This window comes from Lissotriton vulgaris, chromosome 5 (assembly GCF_964263255.1).
Source record: "Lissotriton vulgaris chromosome 5, aLisVul1.2, whole genome shotgun sequence".
NCBI classification, from domain to species: domain Eukaryota; kingdom Metazoa; phylum Chordata; class Amphibia; order Caudata; family Salamandridae; genus Lissotriton; species Lissotriton vulgaris.
Window position 1 is genome coordinate 1,996,043,891 of NC_141693.1, and position 26,230 is coordinate 1,996,070,120.

A 26,230-nucleotide genomic window follows, 5' to 3' on the forward strand; every position below is an offset into this window, starting at 1 on the left:
TACTAAGTGTGTTTGTAAACCACGACTGCCTAAACACGGACGGTAGTCATGTTTGCACGTCCACTGTGTGAAGCAGACGGAGTTAATCAAGGTTGTTTCAAAAGTGGTACAGGGGGAACTTTTCCATAACTTAGTAACATTAACAAGGCCGGGGTGAGTGGGTGGACTAAGAAATACGGGCGATGAAAGCAATGCTGGTGCGGTGACAGAGTAAAAACGGGGTCTGAAACACGCTCCACTTAAATGTTCATTCCGTTAAAGTGTTACCATCAACACCCTCGTCACAATTAAGTTCCAAATCAATGTGTGCGGTTAGTTTGAATGAAACAGACACAAAATGAAACATCCGAACAAAAACAAGATCGAGGAGGGGGTGCGAGGGATGAGTGAGGATAAACATTCAATACCGGACTAGGAAGGCATCAAAAGGTGTCGGCCATTTTGAATTGGTGAAATGCTTACATGCAATAATGTGCAAGGTTAGTAACAGTGGCAACTGAGGGCAGGGGCTTGACAGAGTGAAAGTAACTAAACATGAATTGGTGATATAATTAAGCCTTACTGACGTTCAGTAGTAGGAAATTTCATTAGCGGGTCTATGCCCGCGGGGATACCGCAGATCTTGGGATCATCTATTATAAATGAAAAGAGTTCGGTAATTCTAATCGTGAAAAATAGAAAAAGGCAGCCGTCTGTTACCCACGAATTACATGTTCCTTAATGTTGATGGGACCTCACGGGGTTTCAAAAAACAGAGGTGAATTGGTACTTTGCGGAAGGGTGATCCAAATGGCCAAGCGAGTTAAAACGGCACTGCAGAACGGCGGAATTGAAGCCGTTTAGATGCTAGAAAAGAAAATACCCTTATTCAATAATTCGGTCGTGCGCAAGAATAAAAATCGGGGGTGAGGCGAGTAGTTACGCTTACCTCCAAGAAGTCATCTGTATATGCGAGCAGAAAATTATCCGAGGCACGATTGCAGGAACCTGTGTGCTTGGATCCCGGCGTAATGGTTGAAACTTAGTCATAAAAATCAATACCGGACTAGGAAGGCATCAAAAGGTGTCGGTCATTTTGAATTGGTGAAACGCTTACATGCAATAATGTGCAAGGTTAGTAACAGTGGCGACTGAAAGTCGAAGCCCTGTTAGTAACAGTGGCGACTGAAAGTCGAAGCCCTTTGATGTGCTGTGATTAGGGGAGGAGAAGCCCTTTGATGTGCTGTGCGGCGTTAATGCGCGTGCTTGTTTGGTCACGTGATTCACGTGAACTTAATGAAAACCGCAGCGCAAGAAGCTTTTGGTTTGACGAGGATTTTGAGGACATGAATTCTCCCTCCGCTCAACGCGCTTGCGCGCATTGATAGGTCGCGAGACCTAAAAATATCGAAATTTTGTAACGATGTCTATTCTTGGAATTATTATGATTATGTCCTATTGCTAGCCCAGTGTTGTCTAATATTGTTTGACCCTACTTGGGCACTATACATATTCCACACATAGGCAGGTTGATTTCCTTAGTAGTAGTTTGTTCCTTCTTTGATTTGGTACAGTTAAGTCTTGGGAAGTGAGTGAACGAGTGGTATTTACTCTAGAACAACGCTGGATACACAGACTTTCCTCTGATGATAACGGCCTTATTGAAGAAATCCCCTGGAGTGCATTATAATACACTCCCCTTGCAGAATCCTTCATTGATCGACTCCCCACTGTATCATGGCCGCCATACTAATTCCAGCCCCCATGAACCTTCATAGGAGGACGCTGTGTTTTACAATCTCTTACACAGCCTTGCCTGTTGTTGATCACTTCCTTTAAACAAAGTCCCCAGTCTACATGGGGGACGGTTAATCAGGCTACCAACGACACCGCGACATTTACCAATATTGATATGTATACACGCTTACACAGGCGTGTTTGAACACCTTTACCAAGTATACAAAGAATCAGCTTGGTATTTATAGCACGCACATAATTTAATTACCAACTGTGTCTTCACGAAACGCATTGATCATAGGGCCCGCCACCACCTGGGAAACACATCGTTCCCTCATTATTACACTCCAATCTAAGATGGCCGACCCGCTCCAGCCAGCAACCAGTAGACACAAACACTGAATCACCTAGTCACGATATCACGTGACTAGGAGCACGTCCCCTCTTAAGCCTTGCCGCCAGACTAAACAACACCACCCGGTTCCGGTGGCGAGGGGTAGGTGCAAGAGGAAATGTCACGGGAGAAACTAGTAAGTGACTTGGAAGACTGTGTCCCGCTACTAGACCAGATAGCGGGTGAAGGCAGGATACGCGCTTTAGACTAGGCGCAACCACAGCGTAATACCGATCAACTACACTGAGTGGCCCACACTTAGACTACTTCCCTTTCTGTTCCCCGCCACCCATTAATTGCAGAGGGGCTACATGACCGCTAGCTCATGTCACAGTAACTTAATTTTCCACACCGGGCCGAGCGCGGCACCCATAGCTTGTTGCGTTTGAAAAGCGGAGCATGAGGAGTGTGAGATCTTGACATTGTGAGCACAGGATACATCACCATATAAACACTCAATGTATCTTAATACATGTTCCATCCATTTGCTTCACTCCGAGTGGGGAGAACCATGAAGGATGTTCTGAATACCTACAGACGAGTTGGGATACCGAATGCACTAATATCGGGCACCCAACACTATGAATTATCCATTAACTATAGAGTGGAACTGCTAACCCAAATAGCGCGAGTGGAGGGTATACTTACCCGCCGACCACAGATAGTGCACAAAAGAGCTCCACCAGGGGGCCAACATATGCCAGACGGCTCACCATGCAGGAGCTACTTTTAGATTGAGCACACTACGGACATGCTGTATACTCATATCTATAGCACATTAATGAGGGCCACGTTATGATCATAGACATGAGGGGCACCTAGCTGCTGTAGGCATTGCACTGAGCAAGCGCAGTTGTTACAACATCACCACGCACCGCGCACTATGCTGTTAATAGTCTACCTTAATCTAGGCAGCGAGACACTTTTGAGGGTCACTGAACTCTGGCTCTAATTAGCTTTAATTGATGATTTCCTCCTACAACAGTCAATCATTGGATTCCCCGTTGGTGTACCCGCCCGATACTGTTGTTGCCTGACATTTTTTAGGTTTCGCCTCAACGAAAGTTGCGCACTGCGCTGCTTTTCGGCGCAGGCGAAATCTAATGTTAGAACAGTGTGGCCTTCATTCCGCCTCTCTGTTCCATTGGCTAGCTCCATAAATGGAGGCTAGCCATTGGAAGAGAGTACTGTCCGTCATTTCCCGAGGCGATTGGTGGGCGTTCCGCCGATTCTTTCCCTCTCCGCAACGTCATGCAGACGTGGCCACTGTGGGCGTGTACTTTTTTTTTTTTAACTTGGTGTTGGTATTCATTGTTCGTCTTGTTCCCTGTCCCGCTGGCTGTTTCCTGACCACCCTCCCGCTGTCAGAGTGCCTGCCCGCTCCCCCTCCCGCTGTCCGAGTGCTCGCCCGCTCCCCCTCCCACTGTCCGTGTGCCCGTCCGCCCCCCTCCCGCTGTCCGTGTGCCCGCCCCCCCTCCTGCTGTCCGTGTGCCCGCCCCCCTCCCGCTGTCCATGAGCCCTATAGTACAAGATAAAATACATGCATAACAAGCCCGTCCCCCCTCCCGCTGTCCGTGTGCACGTGCTTCTTGTTTTATTTGGTGCTGTCTTAAGTCCTGGGCTGTGGCATGTCTTACCCTACTTTATTTGCTATAGCTATTGGACATGGCAGGAGTGTTTATTTTGTCAGAACAGAACTTTCTGTGCTGTTGTTTCTGGGTGGCGTGCTGGCTCCCTGCGATGCTCGCCGGAAGAGACAGCTTCAGACTGGTTGAGCACGGGCAGCCTTTACTGTCAACAAACATTCACCAATTCCAAATTACCCAGCGGGGCAGGCAGTGGACAGTAGACGCATCCACTGGAGCTCGGGGTTGCAGCCACCAACCCCGCTCGTGGCAGGAGTGGGGAGAAGGGTCGGTCCTCAGTCAGCAACCGGAACCCTGGACTCCTCAAGGAGGAAAAGTTCACCAGAGTGCGGCGTCGTGCTTTGCAGGAAATGCTGCGAAACCGCTGAGTCTGTAGCGCCAGGAGCGAGGGAGCGGAGCCAGGAGAAGGGAAGCAGCCGGGCGGGATACAGGCCGCCCTGGAACCGCACCTGACTGGGGAGGCGAATCCGGCTTGAAGAGAGGGGCAGCCAGGTGAGGGTGTCTGAATAATGGGGCTGTAAAAAGGGTTGAGGGGGGGGGGGTCGCGGGAAGAGTGGGCGATGCAGGACATCAGAAAACGATATTAAATAGAGAACACATCGGACGTGTACCCAAATTAAAGGCGGGTGCGACCCGCGTCCCTGTTTGAGGGTACCTTCCTCGTTTTGCACTTTGACAGGCATCTGAGAGGGATGTTGTATTAAACTTTTCGCCCATACAGACCGTCTTTTTTTAAGTTTAGAGAGCTTTATTGCGTATAATAGGCATAGTAAAACATAATTACAGAAACAATGGCAGTAATAAGAATTTGCAAGAATATTGAAGAATTCCCATATTTGCAAATCAATCCCGAAAAGGGATATAGAAACTATAGAAAGAAAAATAGCTTTTTAAAGGTATTTTGTTTTACTATGACCATCTTACATCATACTGGAATATCCTGACGATAAAATGCCCTGTGGGGAATCCCTTCCCGTCGTAAATGAGTCACACCGGGAAGATGGCTCAGCGAGTTGTACGGCTCCGAATCTCGAGTCCCGGCAACGTCAGTCCAGCCTCTCATCCTTCCGCGGGTTCCTCTAAACGAGACTACAGTAAAGCCTTAATGTTATGGTTTGAAAAGACAAAATGGGTGGCAGTGAGCAAGAAACCTATGTGATGTGTTTATGCGGCCTCGCTGTACGGGGCGCCGACGGCAGCTGGGGCTGCGCTTCTATCGAGTGGCTTTGAAGCGTGTCTCTTTATTCCACCCTCTGCCGTTTCCTCTCTCCGCTTTTCATTTCCCTGAAGTCCCCCCATGTTTTTGTGTTCTAAAGTGCCCGGCCCCTTTGTTTTTTGGCACTTTCCTAAAATCGCATTTACTTTACGCGCACGTGTTTTTATCCTGGTTTCTCCTATGCTAAAGTAGATAGCATCAGGAGTGACTTTCCCTAGGCTGTCTAAATGAAACTCCACCTTGCGCGTTCTGGACCCTTTCTAGAAAGGTCCGCCGGAAGAGAGTTCCCTTCATCCCTTGTTCCATTCTTCCATTTTTCTTTTCTATCTTTCTTTCTTTTGTTATGTTCTTTTTCTTCCTTTGTTTCGCCCTTATCCAATTTTCCTCGCACACATGTTTAACTTGCTTTGCAAATGTTAGCATTTATCGGTCTCTAATCAGGTTTGTTTACTTTGCCACCCCACTTACCCCCACTCGGAAGCACTGCCATTGTTTCTTCTTTCTTGCTGTATTATTCATCAGCTCTTGTGTGGTGTGTGTGTGGGCCTCGTGTGTGTGTGTGTGGGGGGCTCTTGTGTGTGTGTGTACAAATGCAATACGTCTTGCATTTGCGACAGAGTAAGCTATTGGCATTGTAAATGACAATGCCATTTATTTATCTGTTTTCAAAACCAACACATAAATAAAAAGTTTGTCATTTACAATGCCAATAGCTCTAACTTTTCCGAAGGCGAAACCGTTGCATTGTAAATGCTTGTCCTATTAGGTGAGTCAGGAACCTGCCATAGTAGGAAATTGTTAACACGTTTGTCGTTCCCCATGAGCTTGTTCTCTTTATAGGTTTCACAGTGTTTTAACCATAAACAATTTGGCCACAGGAGCATGCCCACACTAGTGCTCACCAAGGATCTGCACGCACAGTGAATCACTCTGGTTTTTAATCGCACGCTAGGAGCACGTCCTAGCATCACATTAGGATTGTACTTGACCTCTAATTGTGTTTTTATTCCGTACCTGTTGTGACCTTGCTCCTTACGCCCACTACAGGTAGAAGCAGCCCAGCACAGGTATTATGCAGGAAACACTATTTTTTCTGCACACACCTTTACTTTGATTTAATCTGAAAGTAAATCGTTTTAGACGTAGACAGTTGACTGGAACAGTTAGTTTCAATTGTAGGTCCTGAAGAATCTCTAGCTATTGCACCACTGCGAGAAACATGTTGACCAACTACAACACACACTAATTTGTGACTCGCCATCTGGGAACATAATATCCCAGCGAGTACTAGTTTGTTTTATTTTAATTAGAGCAGGGGACCTCCAGAATAAAGTAATTCCCGGAACTCCTAGCTTTATTTTAAATCACTTACACACGTCTACGTAGTTCTGGCCCCCCACCCGCACTTCATCTATACAGCAGTTGGATAAAAGATCTCCGCCAAAGAGCCCCTCTCCGAGGTGTTGCCCGTTGGGTATTGCACCGCCGACCCAACGAGGAGCAAAGCCCAAATGATGAAGCATGACACCTGAAAGGGTGTGTGAGGGCATTACATCCAACAAAGTGGATGCCCAATAGTAGGACTCTATGAGACCCTACAACATCCAACGCTCTTCAGAGTTTTTGTACAATCCACGTAACTTTAGGAACTGCACAGCCCTTCTTGTGACTACTCTAGGGATGAGGGCATCTGCTGTGTTTGGACCTACCACTCACTAGGAGTGCAAACCGCCCTCACATCAAAGAACCTCCCCCTTTTTGCTTAATAATAAATACTGTCCAGAAAGTTACCCCACCCTGCCAGGGCTGTAGCCTTGTTCCTTTTGGGCGGAGTTTGCCACCTGCGGTTGCTGTTGCCACATGTTTGTCCAATTAACTGATCCCTGTTGTGGGGGAGTGTAAGGTTAATTCGGGTTTCCCTGGGCTTGGTTTTTGAGATTAGGATTTTTTTGGTGGCTGATCCTGGCCCATTGATCGCTGTTTGCGGTATGCTTTTAACTGGCACCTGTCTACCAGGTGGCCCATCCTGTGGCAGTAGTAATATTACTTAGGGTCTGGATTCTGCCAACCTCGCTGGCCTCCTCTGCTATAGCTAGGTTGAAACCTTCTGGGGTTTTGCAGTAGAGCTCATTTTAAGGCTGAAGCCATTAGCACCCTTGTGGCCACGCGGCCCCCGCGAGGGTGGTCTTTTTCAATTTAGCAGTGTCTCCTTGGGCCTGCTCCTGTTTTCCTCTATACTGCTCTTGCTTCTTTTGTGATAATGCAATATATGGGCTTGTATCTCCCACCAGGGTTTGGTGTCTAACCCAAGCTTGTTGTCCAATCCTCTCTGTATCTCGTTGTGCAGTCCTTTTTTCAGAATATTGTAAAATAATGCAACTTGTGGGCCCGTGTCAGTCGATGGATGTCCTTTCTCTTGTTCCTTATTCAAATAAACAAAGGGGGAAGTATAGAGGTAGTGGTGATAGAATCACCCTCCTTGGCTATATATACAAACAATATGATTCTATCAATGGGTAAAAGAAAAAGATATTTTTTATTTTAGTTTTCAAAATTAAGGAGTGTGGAAGTCTGATCTTTGCAGATGGCAAAGGCAAGCACCATGCGTTTTTAAAATACCCCTCACACATTATGAATCCCATAGTGTCCTGCTTCATCATTGGGGTCTTCCCGTCCCTCTACGGGGCGGGGCGTGCTACGAACTACGCGGGAGCACTTAATAATTGGGAATAGGCTATGTGTGATGTGCAAAATGTGTAAATGAATTGGGGCGTGTAGGGGTATCTCTTGTTCCCTCATCCTATTCAGAAAATGGGTGATTGTCTCCCCTGGCTTCATAGTCTCTGCCATTAACCTTCCTATATCAGGGCAGTCTGGGAACATCTCCCTCAGGGCTGTCCATATTTGGTGCCTGTATGAATCAAACACGGCCCGTCATGCACTGTCTGTCAGCGTACTTGCTGGTATGTGAGCTTGGGTGAATGCTGTGTTAGTCTACTCACTTATATTACTGGCAGGCTTTTGATATCGCCTATCGCTAGGTTTTTTCCTGCAGTGTTATTCTCAAAACATGAGATCCATTTCTCCACTCCATCCAGCAAATGTGGTAACTTTGTCCTTAATCCTTCCTTATCCATTTGAGCCCACAGCACATAGATTGTGCCTGGTGTCCGCTTCTGTAGCAGCGGGTACAATTTGTCTCTGGGTAACTCTGCTGGTTACTCCCTAACACAGCGATCCCGTCGTCTTAGCATTCCTGCATGTAGGGGAAGTTCCACTTGGGATTTTCCCCTCCATGTTAGAAGAAATCTTCCGCTACGGCCATGTCTTCTGATTCGAATCATACCATCTCTGGCCAAGGTCTGTTGTACATGTTCAGTTTGCTAGCAGGTTGCAGAATGGCCGCACAATGGCCACATCTTACTCCTTTGAGGTCAGTCTATCTTGTGCGTTCTGGTGGAGCAGCGTAAGGTTACAGCGCTGCTCCTCTTGAGCGCACGCAAAGGTGCTATTCTGTTTTTCCTATGTCTTGGTTGGGTCAGCACCAGGCTACATTGGTCTCTTAATTCACGGTCAGCCTCTCTCCTACTCTACCTCATACTCTGCCCTGATCGGTGCTCTGTGCCCACCCCGCGCTCCTCATGTGTGGTCAGCGGTGCTCTGTTTTCTCGCTGTGCTTCCTGGATGCAAGCTCTTTCTCTTTCCCTTCTTAGGTCGTGCCATTCTTCCACCTTCCTTCTAGGTTGCCTCCTTTGCTCTGATCTATGCCCTGTTCTTTTCGGATAGATTTTGCTCTCAAATTTACTTTCTGTTATTTCCTTGGCTACCTGGACAAGTCCTGTAGCTCCACCCTCGTCATCGGGTCCCGGGAAACTGGGGCTCACAACCTCACTCCCGCTAGTGGTATTACAGTGTAGAACTGCCTCAAATCTCCCTGTCACTCCTGTGTGTGCCTCGATCAGTGAGGGTGCATTTTCCTTGGCTCGCTGGGGTTCTGTGTGTTGGGTGCTATGGCTGTGGGGGGGGGTCAAACCTCTGGGTACCCTTAATTTTTTTATTTATTTTGAAAGTTTTATATAGCGCGGACAAGATCTTTGCAGATATCAGAGCGCCTTGCACAGAAGGGGTACATGAGGGAGCATAGTCAAACAGGTAAGTCAGAAGAGCAAACAGTAAAAATAAGTGGGGGCAAAGCCAGTCATGTAAATCAATAATACAAGTAATACAAATAAGCAACGGGGTCAAACAAGTAGTACAGATCGGTGTAGAGTCTTTAAAGAGTCCTAAATAATAGTTCAGGTGTACTTTCCCATGAGGATAGCTTTTACTTCTTTCTTAAAGAGTGTAGTGGAAGAGATGAGCCTGGATTCGGGAGGGAGTGAGTTCCAGATCCTGGGTGCCATTCCTGAGAAGGAGCGTTTATAGATTTTTTCCTTCCGGAATCTACGAGGTTTCAGCAGAAGATTGTTTGTGCCTCTAGTGTTTCTAGCGCCGCCAGAGATTGTCAGCTTCTGAGTGAGGTAGCCGGGAGAGTTCAGGTGTACCGCCTTGTGTGTCATGCAGGCGATTTTCAGATGTATTCTGGCTTCAAAAGGCAGCCAGTTCAGGGATTTCAAGTCCGGAGAAATATGAGAGTGCTTTTTTGACCCAGTGATGAGTCTCGCTGCAGCGTTTAGAGAAGCTCTTAGGGGTGCGGTAGTAGTCCGCAGAGGGTGACGCTGCCATATTCTATTCGAGGGATGACTAGTGCTTGTACTGCGGTTTGGAAGTCTTTGGCTGGGAGGAAGGGTTTAAGTTTCCTCAGAGTATTGATCTGGAAGTTCGCTCCCTTAGTTGCCTTGCTGATATGTTGCTGCATGTTGAGATTGGTGTCGAGTGTTATGCCTAAAGATTTTGCTGAGTCCACGATGGTGGGTTGGACATTGAGTGCGGTTAGGTGTTTAAGCCAAATTTGAGTGGTGGAGATCTTCGCTGGAGGTGAGATCAGAAGGAACTCTGTTTTCAGAGCATTGAGTTTGAGATGATTATCGGCAGCCCTTGCACCGGACTGCTTGGGACTGCTGGCATGTTAGTCTTTCATTTCTGGCCCTAATCACTCGTTCGGTGGAAGGCACGCCGGCTTCCACTATAGGTGGATTGGAATGACCTAATGCACAAAGAGTGGGCCAGAGGGCCTCCATACCTGCATATGGTGGGGGAGGTGCTTATTTCTTGTTTGCTATCGTGCAGGACTGACGACCTGGACTTCCTCGAAGTTGACCCGTAGTTCTAATATTGCTTCCCTCCTATCTTTCTTTTGACCTGTGTATTTTATGTGTATGTCTGTTCTCATGTGTTCAAGTATGTTGGTGTTGAAAGTTCCCTCCCTTGGCCAGGGAACTGTATGTGCCTCGTGTGTACATGCCATTCCTTGTAAACCTCATTACATTTTTTTAGCCTGTATGGTGAACCTGGTGAGCATGTGTTTTGATGACCGCTTCATGAAAAGTTTACGAGTTTTAGGTATTAAGATACCTTAGCTATTTTTGGTTTAGCGACTCAGGTTTCCGATCTGAACCGTGGGGAAAATACACACAGGGGTTACTGCTCCTAATTCTTTCACTATGAACTCCGTGCCATCTGCATCAAAAAATACGACATGAACATTTCATAAACACAAACAATGAATATGAAGGGTACAACCTTGAAGAAATGCATAAAAAAACAGTACCTGAACGATATTGCTCTGATGTCAAATACAGGTTGTATAGCAGCTCCCTCATATGAAACGTTGAATCATTGACAAACGCACTCCACTTGTTTGGCACTTTCAGATGACCGCATTGTGCATTCATTGTTGCCTCATAGCTGCAGCATGACAGAGTGCACCTCTGTTCCTCCTGTTGTGTGGGAGCACACCCAGCAGGCCAAGCATGTCATTGTGCACTCATCTACCGCTTCTTGTTTATGAGAGCTCTTGGGCTAATTTTCTTGGCTTTTACTCTCCAATATCTCCCCCTACACCCCTCCCCAGATTTAGTTTTTATTTGGCCTCTTTCGTAGCATAACCTGAATATATCTGAGTGATGACACTGAAATGGATGTATAATTTTACTGTTCTCTCTTTCAGGGCAAGCTCACCTATTGATGCTGGCATTGAAATGAGGCTGTCCTCGGAATATGAGACGGCACTTTGCCAACTTGAAGAATTTATTCCAAATGCCCGGAGCAAGGATCCCCGTAACATCAAAAAAATATTCCGACATGATTTGGAGCGGTTTGAGCAATTCAAGAAGCAAGGCATGTGGTAAAAGCTGTTGATCATAGTGGATATTCTTACCAAAGGAAGCATGTAACTCAGAGCAGTCAGTGTTGAATGAGTGACAAAGTACATTTGGGTCCTAGAGATGGCATTGAGAAAGGGAAGGAACCTTTCAGTGACCACACTGTTGACAGGAAACCACACGTGTAAATAATGCAACCATCTTTCTGTGAGACATGAGAAACATGAATTTTAGAAGTTACAGCTCTGTATGAGAAATTAGGAGTAAGGGATAGAGTGTTATCTTTGCCCTCTTAATCCTCCAAGGTTTGTCTACCACCTGTTGTGTGTTTTGTTTCCGCTGCATGGATGACTGTGACGTTTGCTCTCTTGATGTTGTTATAAGTTATAGCAAGCTTCTTGAGTCTGCAAAAAGGAGATGCAGTCTGTGTGTGGCTCGTATGGATCCCTTGTTGTACTGTGTACCCCTCAGGGACTCTGAGTTACCCCTCTCTTGGCCAAAACCTGACTCCTGCCCTACTTGGTTAGAGGTAAACATGAATGTCACTTTAGGGATAGTCCTGAGGACCTGGGAGAGGTGAGCGTGAATCCCAGGTATTCTTGTGGTACATTTAAAATACATGTGATTCATGGAGGGTTATTTCCTGTGACCACGCTTGTATGTGTTGCTTCGTCTCCATCAGGAGTCTGTCTGCATTTAACTCCACGAAACATTAGCGCAATTAATATTCAGGAGATGCTATCCTCACACTTCCATGGTGTTGTCTGCTCATTAGAGAATTAATATACGGTCCACTGCTCTTAAAGCCCTGAGTGCTTCCACGTAGATGTTGAACATGGTTAGAGAAAATGGGTCCAAATCATGAAGCCTTCATTGTCACGGTCCTAAATCTACTCCTGTCGATTCTGTCTGGCATTACAGTCAATTCATGCCAGTTGTGATTCAGTAAAACCCCAGGGATTCTCCTCGAACTACACAACAGATGTAGATTTCCAGGCGACACTCTAAAATACAACGGCTAGAAACTTCCAGGAGTACACACAGAGTATAAACTGTTTTCGACCAACTGAAAATGCGTCCGCGTATATCACAAAGAAAGATGCATTTGCACTTTATTCCTTTTTTAAATGTGTTTTTTCCCCCACACAGAAAATGCATTCCCTCAGGAGAAACCCTTTTCACGTGGTGTCTTTCTTCGCTTTCCTACCCCGCGAAGCCCCTTACACAAGTTGACGAGTGGTATTCTAGATGTTTCATGGGTTGGAAACTGCTTCTAATAGTTTTACGGAATCTCTAAATCAAATGTTTGTGAGCAGTAACGCAATGTTCAGTGCCATCCCCTCCTCTCCCTTATCTCTGGCCTTCCTATCCACGGCCCCTACAGCCATTTGCCCATCCCAGCATACATTTATGATGATGGGAAGTGTGCCATGCCTGTAGATTTTCCAACTATTGTACTTGCTATTTACTATTGTAAATTCCACAATTCTGTGATTTGATCAATCTGGATGTTAAATTTACTGTCAGATAATGAATGCTTTATTTATACACCTAAGTAACACTTTGTGAAAAAAATAAATTGTGCATTGGACCATTAAAGTTAACTGAAGACCATTATGTTTTAGAAAGGTTCTCCTCCGCCCTCTCTTTCCAGTACCAGTCTCATCTGATGGATGAATCTGCTTTTTCTTATTTGTGCGCTTGATTCTCAGCCAGGTATTGCTGTGTGATGCAGTAAATGTTATTACATGTGGAGATGCTGCAAGGCTTTGCTAGAAGTGAGCTCTGTAAGGTGACCTCCCAAACAGCCCCCCCCCCCGACACCTCAACCCTCCCACTGGTCCTGATCAGCATTTCTCCTGAATTTCAGGGATCCCTATCCGATTTGGCCGCTTCACTGCAGAGGAGAATGAACTGATTAGGAAGAACATGCAACACTATTTGGAAGTGACTGGGATCGATGCCGCCGACAAAGTTACGCACACCCATCGCTACCCTGAAGAAGCCAAGGCCATCTCAGAGCTGAAAAGGCGACACTGTTTGAGCGATTATATTGGTGAGTTTGCTGAATGTTTGGGTTGATCTGTCTCAAGGTGCTGTTACGCAATGGTGTATGTTTGTGTATGTTCTCTGTTGCAAAATGTTTACGGGTAGAGTGGCTTCATATATAAGTTGACCTCATAGTGATTCCTCAGACCCGTGTATTTTATACACTAATGTCTGAGAAAGGGGCTGGGTTAATGAAAAATCCGCTTTGCCATGTGGCTCGTAGAAACTGGATTTGGAGACTAATGTGCTACCAGTGTTCTGCTAACTGTTGCATATACCTTTTATTAAAAAGATTTGCACCTTCTCTTTCTTCTACGCACATGGTGTCTCTTCTTTCTTTGGTAAAAGCTGCTGGGATTCCACGACCATATAAACTCGTGATGAGCAGAGCGCAGAAGATGTTCGACCTTCAGAATTACAAAGGCAGGTAAGGACAATAAACCCATGTGCTGTTCATACCAAGGAGGAGTTGTACAAGATTTAAGAGCATTTTCAAACATTTTGCCTTAGACGGACTGTATGCAGTCATTCCACGAAGCTCCAGATTAGATGACGACATCCATATAATATACTTATTCTAACAGTAGTGTACACTAACAGTAAGGTACTTATATGGGCTGGTGGAGAGGAACCGTATCCGTGATGATTTTGCTCATCGATACTGTCTCTCATTTGAGAATTTCTGTATCTGACGATGACTCAAGTGCTTAAGTGGGTAGATTGGGCTGGGTGAGGCAAAGATAGATCCAAGAGTGAATCAAACTCTAATATTTGTGGGTTTAAGAGGTGGATATTTATGTGTCAGTGGGAGATGTTAATGCACTGGAGGGAGTATATTTCTCGAGGTGGTAGCATGAGCAGGATCAGAGTAATCAGCCACAGGCGAAGGACGATCTAGGAGAGAGTTGGACCCGGATGTTCTGCTTTCGAAAGCTATCCCTCTGCTAGTATATGAGGGGGGTTTGTTATAGTAATGGAGTAAAAATCCTTTAGTGGGGAATCGGCTTGTAGTTGTAGATCCGATAATTGATTGATTGATAAGGGACCTTAGGATTGCCTTCTATTCCTGAAGTTCAGTAGTAGGCTGGGTTGTGGGTAAACTTAAGGGCTATATGATTGAGTCTGTGCATTCAGTGCGCTCATTTGCTCTCTGTTAATGGGGGGTGGCAAGTCTGTGTTGGCTTCTTGGCTTAATATGGTTGTATAATCCGGATTCAATGTGACACTTGCACTTGAATCTGGTTGATTTAAAATCTTTTATAGGATTGCCATCATGGGTTCATATGCTGCGATGTCTGGGCGGGCCGGTGTTTACTGCCGGTCTGGGGATGGGAGCACTCTGATGCCTGTTGATTCTTGCAAATCTTGTCACAGTTGCTGCTACTTGTTGCGTTTCCCTGCAGTCCAAGTAGATGTTAATTTAGTCCTGATTTGATTACGGGAAGCTTTTCTTTCTTTTTTCTTTTGTTTGTTCTGTTCCGAGCAATTGTATTGCATTTTTACCAGAGTACAGTACTGAAAAGCAACTCACAAAAGGGTGGACTATATAGAAAGTTGGAGTGACCCCAAACATACATACCGTCTGTCTGTCCTCTCAATTGAATTTATTTCATTGACTTATAAGGAGTACAAATAAGCTCCGGTGTTGGGAGAATAATGAAGGTGTAAACATTGTGAAATTCATTGATGAAACAAATAAAGGTTTGAGGTCACCATTATTAGAGGAATTTGTAAACAAATGATAGGACAGGAATGGAGAGAGAGCAAGACAGAACAGGACCAGAGTGGAATAGAGAAATTAAGCAGGTAGATAAGTGTCTGTCGCAGAGGACAAATGTTATCCGGTGAGTGCTGTAGTACCTCTATGTGGAGTTTTGGAGATTGCATAATGGTAGATATGGAAGTGTAAATGTTGTGGAATCTAGGGCGGGATTACACTTTAGGGGAAACGTACCTAATTTGTCCCAAATATGCTTTGCTTGGCTCGAGCAACTTTGAAGGGAGTGGAAAGTGTGTTGGGCACCCCTTAGGTATATGAGCTATGCCTGCTAGGAGTGGATAGATATATGCGCACAGGATTTCCATTCTGCTAGAATGAGTTTAATAATGACCGGCACAAGGTCTTTAGAAATGGATCCGATCATGGTAATTCTGGTTTATAGAGAGCAGCATGAATAACAATGTGTTGTCTTTACAAAGTCAAGGTTATTTGTATATTAAATATATCATGGAAATTTTGTCTGGTGGATTTCCAGAACGGAAGTGTGTGGGTGAGGAACATCCAGAGGTGCCTGACCTAGGCCTGCCAGTGCCCCTGTGAACTGACTAGTGGAATCACAGTTTCATAACTTCAGCTGCTTAGCATTAAAGTGCTTTTATATATTTTCTGTAAGATGGCTTGATAAGGTAAATGCCTGTCACTGGCATCTGAGGGTCGCATGTTCTTTTCCCAGTAAGTTCAAGTCAGCTGTCCAGCCTTTCAACGCAAGTCAATTGAGAACCAATACATTGGATAATATTTGCACTTCCAGGCAAAGGATTAAACTTTGCCAAAAAAAGTTATTAGAGTGCCTGCTTTATGTATTCCAGTGACTTCACTTTGAATGGAAGTCTGTCAGCGTAAAGGTTTATGGTGGTGCCTTTGTACGACCAGTAACATGGTACTACTATTCTTAGCTGCACTAATTAGTTTCCCATCCAAGTGGCACAAATTAACTCTCCTTGCGGTAACCCAGAAGGTCCCTTTGGGGTAGCAGGCCTTGATGAGAAGGATGGTCTGTGCTTGCAGAGAGGCCTGCGAGTGTACCAGTCCAGTTCTATGTTTGCCATCCACACCTCTTTTTGTTCCCCTGTTTCCCATAATGAAGTTACTGCTAACTGATGTACGTCACAGTACCTCCACCCCTTTAGGCAAGGGTGAAATGTCTCGTAGTGGAATTGTCTGAACTGGCTAGTAATCTGTGGGTGAGGAGATTTGTAACCTTTATTTCTCCTCTGCTAGATACAGCCAGGAGGAAACGGAGCAGTTAATACGACAACACGCCACTTGTGGCAACAACTGGAACGAGATCTCCGACCGTGTTGGCCGCAGTCGGCTCTCCGTTGCATTGAAGTTCTCCCAGGTTCAGAATCGTAAGCATCCTTGATGTTCTTGCGTGCATAGAAGCATGGGTGTCTGGTATTCATCCAGTTTCAGTGTTAAGATTACGTAGCTCACGGATCGCCACTGCATGATGTTATGTGCAATTACGTGTGTCATGTATTTCGTTTTATTGGCAATATCTATGTGAGCGGAGTTTGAGTTTTAGTTTCATAAAGTATATAAATGCCTCGAGGTATCCTAGTGCTGCAGACATGGACCCAGAGACAATGGGTCACTTTGTATGGTTGGTAAGAGACACCCAGAGAGTGCAGTGCCACAGAGTAAACCATGATGTCTAATATAGAGTTAGAGGCAACTACAGTTTATATTTTTTGGGGCGGACTATTGTTGCAGGGATTCATGCAGAGGTACAGAACTATTCTTAAGAAAATGGAATCTTCGTAGGCAGGGACTGAGTCGTCCTACCACCTGAGTACCCATGAGCCCGAGACCGACTACCTATAGTGTCTCACTTACCCTCCTACTCCCAGAAGAACAAGTGATTAGACACCCCAGAACATAACACTCCCGACCCTCTCAGGATCGCAGTTGGCGGACACTCCTTTTCGCTCTCACACTCGTACTAGTCCACAAAAAGTTCTGCCAGATACGAGGAAAGTATAAAATGTTTATTTTAACTATTGTGCTCTAGTATGCAGTATACGGGCACGATAAGTAAGAAAATGCCTAACACACCTACGGTCTGCATAGTAAGTAGTCCATAAATCATAAAAGAAGCTGTCATTTTATTACAGGGTAGCCTAACTTCCTTCCCCTTCTACAGAAGCAAAAATGATTATAAATCGGAAGATCTCTGGGTGTTGGCAGCAGACCCCCTTCCTTAGGATACACAGATGTAAGTTATACATATCAGGTGCTGTCATGATCTTTTCCCAGGAACGGTCCCTCCCCGAGTGTGTTATTACCCATCTGTGCATACCCACGTGACAAAGGTACGTGTTCCAAACAGCTGCATTTGCGAGATCTTTCTAGGTGATAGGCCTACCAGAACAGAATACCAAGGGGCATTGTTGTTTGAACTTTTCTACAGTGTTCAGACTAAATCCCAGGAAAGAACAGAAGGTGAAAACAGCAGCAGGTTCTGTCTAAAAGTACAGTATGGCACAAAGCAAAATATGTTTGTAGAGTAACGTGCGCAAAGCAGAGGACGGTCTGCAACGTGCTCATGCTCACATAGGGAAACGTCAATGAGCCTGCACGAGACATATGACACTATTGACCAAAAGGGCGGGTGGTTTTTGGCCAAAAGAATACAGCAAGGATGAGGGGATAAAAAGGAGACTTCCTATTTTGGTTCTAATTGATCATAGTAGTGCGGCCTTCTACAGCATCTTAATACTGCTCCTGAGAACTCCCAACTTTGCTAAAAAATGCAGCTGTAGTGGGACTAACCCTACTTCTCAAAATCAGTGTGTTTGATTCTGACCTTGACAATGTCCCATCCCTAATCCAGGCACACCATAAATAAATCCCTATGGCTCACCTGACCCTACCCTTACCCAGTAGCGGCTGGCGAGTTGACAGAGTGGCGGGTTGAAGGGTGGAAGGGTTATGGGAGAGACAATAAAAAATGTAAAAACACTTACCTGATCGCTGCATCGTGCTCCTCGCTTCTCCAGGCATAGGCGCCCAGAGTTCATTGCGGCCAATCCTGACACTGCTTTCAGGCTGCTGAAATCAGCTTCAGGATTGCCCTGAGCGCCGATGATTTGCACTCCCACACAGACTGGAAGCCTGTGCCTGCTCTCTCCAACCCAGCAATGCAGCCGGGTTGGAGATAGTTTCACTGTGCATGTGGGTTTGGCCATCCTGAGACAGCAGGCCAAACCCACATGCGCGGTGAAGGCAGTGCAAAACACCCCCCCCCCCCCCCCCCCCCCCCCACACATCACCTCCAGCCTGTCCCCACCTCTGCCTCCCCCCCCCCCCCCCCCCCCACGCCTTGGCCTGAGAAAAACAAATCAATACTAAGCAAGAGTTTATAATATTTTTATTTCTCAGGCTACTGGCAGGTGGGGCAACGCTTCTCTAAATATTATCCAACCTCTGGCCGATACCTTGACCCAGCCTCTAAGCCTAATACCGACCTGACATTGCCTCTAAATCGGCCAAAGTCATCGAGAAAGCCGTCAATAACCAGCTCGCCGCCTTCCTCGAAAGCAACAAATCCCTCGACTCCTCACAGTCCGGCTTCCGAGCCAAACACAGCACGGAGACCACCCTCATCGCAGCAACAGACGACATCCGAACTCTACTGGACAATGGAGACACAGTCGCCCTCATCCTCCTAGACCTATCCGCAGCCTTTGACACAGTCTGCCATAGAACTCTTCTACAGCGCCTCAAAAACATCGGAATCCAAGGAAAAGCACTGGAATGGATCACCTCATTCCTCACCGGTAGAACCCAGAGAGTCCGCCTCCAACCATTCAAGTCCGAGGCCACTGAAGTCATCTGCGGCGTACCCCAAGGTTCCTCACTCAGCCCCACCCTCTTCAACGTATACATGAGCCCCCTCGCGACCATCGCTCGCCAACACAACCTCAACATCATCTCCTACGCAGATGACACCCAACTGATCCTATCACTCACCAAAGACCCCAACACCGCCAAAACCAACCTACATGAAGGTATGAAAGAAGTAGCAGAGTGGATGAAGCACAGCCGTCTGAAACTGAACTCAGACAAAACAGAAGTCCTTATCTTAGGCACCTCCCCCTCCGCCTGGGACGACTCTTGGTGGCCAGAGGCCCTTGGAAAAGCACCCATCCCGACGGACCACGCACGGAACCTGGGCATCATTCTGGACTCATCACTCTCTATGAACAGACAAGTCAACGCAGTCTCATCTTCATGCTTCAACATCCTCCGCATGCTCAAAAAAACATTTCGCTGGATCCCCACCGAAACCAGAAAAACAGTTACCCATGCACTGGTCACAAGTCGCCTGGACTACGGAAACACCCTATACGCCGGTATCACCGCAAAACTCCAGAAAAAGCTCCAACGCATCCAGAACGCATCAGCCAGACTCATACTAGACATCCCGCACAAAGACCATATCTCCAGCCACCTGAAAAACCTCCACTGGCTCCCCGTCAATAAGAGGAATACTTTCCGCCTCCTAACCCACGCTCACAAAGCACTCTACGAACTTGGACCCGAATGCCTCAACAAACGACTTTCCTTCTACACCCCCCCTCGCCAGCTACGATCTTCCAACCAAGCCCTTGCTACCATTCCTCGCATCAATAAAACCACCATGGGAGGTAGATCCTTCTCCTACCTCGCAGCTAAAACCTGGAACTCACTCCCCACTCACCTACGCCTCACTCAGAACCACCTAACATTCAGAAAGCAACTTAAAACCTGGATATTCGACAAGTAATTCCCATCCCTTCCTCAAGCGCCTTGAGAGCCTCTGGGTATGTAGGGCGCTATATAAATTTCTGACTTGACTTAATACCGACCTGACCCTGCCTCTAAATCCTAAAACAGACCTGACCCTGCCTCTAAATCCTAATACCGACCTGACCCTGCCTCTGAACTCTTTTGACTCTACATGTACACACTAGGAACCAGATTTGATCTCCAAGAATACCCCTTGATCTGATATTAGCCCTCATGCGAAGACCTTGCCTCAAACACTAACCAGGAAAAATATTGGATCTCTAGCGGTAACCTTTGCCCGGCCTTAACCCAAACCTGGACCCTATCTCTAACCGAACTCTGATTTTTACACCGAAACAGTAACCGTAAGCATGATCCAGTCGGCAACTGCAGCCCTTGTTCTGACCCTACCCTCCTTCTAAGCCTGTGCCCAGTTTAAAATTCCGAATTCTTCTCTTTGAAACTTTTGTTGTTTTCAGTTTTATTTTCAGTTTTTAAGCTTGAACTGTACTTCAAATACCCCTTGAAATTAAATGGAACCTTTAAACCAAAGCTTTTTCCTGCCCTTTCAGCCCTGTGTTAGAAGGGAAAAGGTTTTGTCTGGCTAGCTCAGAGATATGCATGTTCCTTTGTGTCTAGTGCTCTTGTTGCAGTGGGCAGCAGTTTACCCGCGGAAGGAAAACAAGTTCATGGCTGGTGTGATCCCAATACATGCATTGCACAGGGCTGAGAGGGTGTGAGGGTAGGCATGAGCAAGAAGGTCGATTGATGAGTGTGCATTGGTCTCTCTGGAGGGTGAGTGACAGTCCGACCGTTTCTCTGGTTCCTTGACTTTCAGTGTCCATGGATTCCATGCTTCTGAGGTCTGCGTTTTGATAGCATCTTGCATGCAACACAAGGGATTCACAAGATGGGTTTCCATCTCTGCATGAAACATTCTGTGACCAGGGGATTTTTTTAAGCAGGGCAAACTACTGTTGTTTTCATAAAAAAGAAACTGATCAGAGTATTCTTCAAATGAAGGCAAAAAGGTTATCCTGCTGGACAGAACGACGAGGAATTTTCAGTCTCTTTAAAGGGTTGAAGAAATTGAGATAGATAGAAGTCCAGTATACTGTAAAAGGTCTTAGAAAGGCCAGTTAAACACTGGGGTCATACTTCGCAATCTAATTGCCTGTAATGTCGTTTACAGGTGTGGAGGATGTACTTCGATTCAGAGGAAATATGATTTAATTCTTTTTATCAGGTCTCATGGACCACTACTTTGCTTGACTTTTTGCATGTCCATCTGAAGATTGTGCCTCAGACCAGAAGTTGTGTTTAGGCGGGCTTACTCTAGGAAGCCAGGACTGCTTCCCCAAGCACCAATGGGGATGCAGGTGGTGTGAGATGCTAGAAAATACTCCAATGTTTGTTTTCCTGTTTGAACTAGCTGTTAACCGGGGAGCTTGGAGCAAGGAGGAGAAAATAAAGTTGATGCATGCAGTGGAGCATTTGATTGTCAATTCCCGGTCTCCTGAAGAGCTGCAAAGCATGGCTTCCAAGATTGTACAAAGCCGCCGTGGAGATATTCCAGTGCTGTTGCCGGAACAGCTCTACAAGGGCATTTCATGGGCTGATGTGTCAGCCAAAGTTGGGACCAGGAACTGGATGCAGTGCAAGCTGAAATGGTAATTACGAATGACTGACCGCTTTACTTTCTGCTTGTGTCTTTTTTCATTTGTGACAGGGCTTCAGGAATGCGTGTACAGACAACTTTTTCTACATTTCTGCCGATCTTGTTCCTAAGTTTCTGGTTGCACCATGAACTGCTCCTACGGCTACAGCATTGGTTGTCCCTATGGCTGTAGCACAGCTCTACCGGTGATATTAATCTGCAGACATTAGTTCATGCTGACATCTTTCACTTCCTCTCTTGCCTTTAAAAGACGAATTTGTGATCAACCTTGTCTAGTGCCTTTGGCTACTATCTAGCCCCCTCTTGTGTGTAACCGTGGCCACCACTTTGAACAGGAAAGTGTAATTGTTTGTCGTAATTTCATAACACACAAAGCTTGCAAGATGCAAGGGCGGAGCACATGGTGTTAAGGGGAGCGATGCATCCTAAAACAGTATAGCCTTCTTTTTTGTTATTGGTCCATCATGGATTAGCACCGTTGTAAATAGACAATTCAGATTGCAAGCTATGTTGTTTCTATTTGAGAACCGAACTCCTTGTTCTCCCATGTTCCAGGAATGGAATCCTAACTAAGAAGATGACCCGGGGTGCGAAAGTGTTCCGTGGATCGAGTGCCTTGCAGGCCAAGATCAGATTAATCCAGAGGTATGGGCTTGGACTTGTGATGAGCATTATATGCATGTTGAAGAGGCTGGCATGGTGGAATTAATTTAGTTGTAATCTGCTGTGAGGCTTTAGGACAGGGAATCTTATCAAGCATGACATGTGGGTGGGCCGTTGAGTAGGAGAGATGTGTATAGTGGCGAATTCAATAGGGCGGCGTTCCCAACCTGTCCTTGAGGATTCCATCACAAACAAGAGTCGGTTTTTATTTTCTATTGTTCGAGTTGGATCATTAGTACTGTGGGCATGCTTGATAAACTGGTGTTGATGTCTGGCTGTAGTGATCAATGGTATTTCGCATGTGTGGAGCGGTTTGGAAGTCTGTGCCAGTTCAAGTGCATGCATGTGCGCTGTCCGACTTGAAGCATGTATCTGAGGTCATTAAGAGTGAAATGAAATGAAATGAATGAAACTTATATAGCGCACGACTTACCCTGGGGCATCTCCGCGCTTGCTTAGGGCACCCGTCCTGGTATTCCCCTGTGAGATAACCCTGGCAGGGTATCCACAAGGTGAAAGCCAGGCATCCCACCGCGAGGGGCCGTTGTGGAGATTAAGCAAGCTATTGCCCAGAGTCGCAGAGTGTGAACCCGTGAGTCGAGAAGGCACCAGAGCGAGAATTAACGAGTCCGTGGAATTATTGAGCCCAAGACCCGCCGAGGCGGGGAATTGAACCCTGGTCCAGGACCGAACTCAAGCTCCAGGTCTGCCGCCTCTAACCCCTGAGCTACACTTCTCCACAAGAGTGTGGCGACAGGTTTTTTCTCACTGTATTCGCTTACATTACGCTAGCTGTGGAGTGTTGGTTTAATGTTAGTTGTTATCATGGAGTGGCACATTGTTTCATGAAGAGTGGGATGCTGTTGTGTACTGGGTTATGTCTTGCTGTATAGTGCTTCTGAGCTGAGTTGGATGAGTGTGGATTATTCTCACTATTTTGTCTGTTGGAAGTTGTGATTGTGTTTTATAATGGTTGCTGTATTTGTGAGATCCCTCTGTGTGGAATGTCTGTATTGTGTTTGATATGTGCTGATTATTCCGTCCTATGTGTCCTGTTGAATGTTGTGTAATACGCAGTGTAAGGCAAAGTTGCGTGCAGAGCTACACCCAAACACTGTCGTTTGATTTGGTTCTGCATTCGTGTGCAGCTTTGTCCAGGGTGCGCTGCTGTTGAGCATTGTGTGCTATTGTGACTTTATTGATGCCCAGCTGTGGTTCATATCTGAGCTGCACTGAACAGGTTTGCAGGGCACTCAGTAGTGTATTGTGTTGAAAGCTTTGTTGTACGGGGAGGAGGGAGTGATGCAGCTACTGTGGTGATGCCAAAATATATGATGCGTCTACTATATGTTTGACGCATAAGGTCTTTTGCCGAATGTCTCCTGTTAGATGCAAGTGCGAGATATCCTGCAAGCACTAGGGTCATCCACTGGGAAAATGTCTATTCTAATGATTCAGTCATCCAATCTTACAGTTACCAATCTAAAACACCAACCTGACAATTGAAGATATGGTGACATTTCAATATCTGGTTGTGAGAGGTACAAATCTGACATCTTTCTGTACCCCTGCTCTTGTGCATATCAGATCAAAAATAAACGTCTTGTTTACCAGAATAAACGTACTGTCGTTTTGATCACTCGTCATCTCTTTACTACAAGTACGACTGAGACATTCTTTTGATCAGAACATTATCTGAGGCATTTAGTGGAATGGAAGTTCAAGCTGATTGAGAACTTATTGTTGTTTTACTTTCAACCATGTTGTAAAAAGAGTGAATTTTCCATGATGATGAGTAAGTAATACCATAATCTGTCTTTAAACAAGAGGTTTGAAATGTGAGCCAGACCCATATTGGCTATGGTCTTTGCTGCTTTCACAAATAAATATTAGTTACTTGCTATGTTGGAAGAGCAGGTAGAGGAAAGGAATAACATTAATCACTAACATGTGGGCCGGTGCATTTCCAGGTTTCTTCAGTTTAGTCATTCTCGTTCTCGAACATAAAGTATGTTGATGTGAAATTCTGCAGGGAAATGGCGTTTGATGATTTAACAAGAATTTGCAATTTATTCTATTTTGTGTGTGTTTATAAATACATGCATTCATATGAAAACAACCTTAAAATAGTTGAATCAGTCTGTAAGAATGAAAGATTTGTTAGTTAAAACGTAGCTTTGCATGCCAGGATAAAGTGTGTTCTTTTCTCATTAATGATCTACCACAAATCAAAGATAACAGACTGACGGAATCCCTTGCACCGCTTACCGTACAGGGAGTGTTTAGGTTTGCAGCAGACGAGCCTCATTTAGTTCCACCATTGGAAGCCATAGACCTGGAAACATATCCACTACAGAACCATCAGACCAAGCACAGTCACTGAATTTCTCCACTGAAACCCCCTACCTATCCCCATCCGGAGTAACAAAACTCCCTGCACATCGAGCTCTTTGATATTTTCTCTTTCAAGAGGAATCTCCTGTTTTGAGAGTTCATTCGTGAAAAAGCTAAAACAAGGGGAGAAAAAAACATGCACCTGCTCCGCAATCTCTTTAGCCGTCAGAGCAATCACCTTCCCATTGGCTGCTGTCAAGGCTTAGAGATCTCCGTCAAGCAGGCAGGGATCTAAAACTATATCACATCATCCTCCACCAGGGAAGCAGAGGACATGGCCTCTACCAACCCGGCAGGAGGACAGGCTGCCTGCCAATGTCTATATGACTTCTTGAGATTTTTCTTCTTAAGTGAGTCTTTTCTAATTTACTTCTTAGTGCGGTGCAGAATATCTCTTAAAATAAAATAAGCATCCTCTAGAGGGTCCAAGCTGTTGTTACAGCAGAGTGTCACATCAGTCAAACTGGGTTATCCCAGTCTAGCAAGTCAGCAATAAAATAAAAACTGGATCAGAAGGAAAAACAAAAGCGTAGAGACCGATATGTTGCTGCTGCATTTTACTTTAAATAACCTAGTCCATGTGTGTTCGAGTTACATTCTGTTATGATCTGCTTCTTTGTTACGGAAACCAAAGATTGAGATTTTTCTATCTAGAACATAAACTATGTCATCAGAATTTGTGGGGGGTAAGAATTCTGTGTTTGGGGGTTGCTGATGAGGAGCTGTTAGGACTGGTGGTTCCTGTACTCCTGCTCCTAATGAATAAATCCAACATATTGCTTCATTGGAATCTGGCCTGGTCACCTGGGAGTACAATCCGAACGCATTCCTTTTCTTAACTGTTTACAGTTGTTTCATATTTTGCCTGATATCGGTCTTGGGCTGAATTTTTTTTTTGTTACATAGTTTTATATAGCGCGTACTTGACCTGAATTGGGTATCGGAGCGCCTTACATCGCACCAGTTGTGTTACATGAGGACACATTCATTTTTTGTTAGGCACAGGAAGATTAAGCGATTTACCCAGAATCACAGGATGTTCAGCGTTGTTGCTGAGACTCAAACCCAGTTCCCCAGATTTACGGACGACCGCCCTAGCCAACTCCTCTCCCTTTGGAAATTCCTTGGATGGACAAGCCTGTCCGTGAGTCTTAAGTGTTCTTAGTCTTTTTCATTTCTTATCTCATTATCACTCTTATCGGGTACTCCAGAGTCCTACGCCAGTTACTATTTTCAATCAAACCTTGCATAATGTGCATTTCCTTTTCTTGCTAAATGCTTTAAAAGGAAGCATACTAACACATGTTGGAATATCTTTCACTGCTGAAATAAAGTGGCATAAAACACTGCCACTTTCAGATTTATTTGGCCCACAACACTGTGGACTGTTCATAGTTTTAGGTTGTTTGATGGCCGAACAAGATATTACCCAACTGTGGGGCTCTGGAAAGACCCTAGCACTTAAGCTGGAAATGAGTTGCGGCGCCCTGGTGGTGAGGGACCTGCAAGAACCAGTTGATGCCCCCTAAAATATGAGAAAATATGGGGCCCACGGTTGGCCTATAACTATGATGTGGAAATATGTTTCAATCAGACATAATATTTTTAGGGGAGGAGGGATTGGGTCGACCCTGCTGGCACGTAGAAGGTTAAGATAC

General features: G+C 45.5%; 1 protein-coding gene across 1 annotated transcript in view; it reads left to right on the forward strand.

Moving 5' to 3' along the window:
- The window catches only part of TTF1 (transcription termination factor 1), a 101,454-nt gene that overhangs the window by 36,511 nt on the left and 38,713 nt on the right, over positions 1-26,230 (forward strand). Inside the window, exons 3-8 of the mRNA XM_086924763.1 lie at positions 11,082-11,251; positions 13,106-13,291; positions 13,633-13,711; positions 16,286-16,416; positions 21,270-21,507; positions 22,071-22,160. Coding sequence (XP_086780889.1) covers positions 11,082-11,251; positions 13,106-13,291; positions 13,633-13,711; positions 16,286-16,416; positions 21,270-21,507; positions 22,071-22,160 — 894 coding nt within the window. The remainder of the gene's footprint in view (positions 1-11,081; positions 11,252-13,105; positions 13,292-13,632; positions 13,712-16,285; positions 16,417-21,269; positions 21,508-22,070; positions 22,161-26,230) is intronic.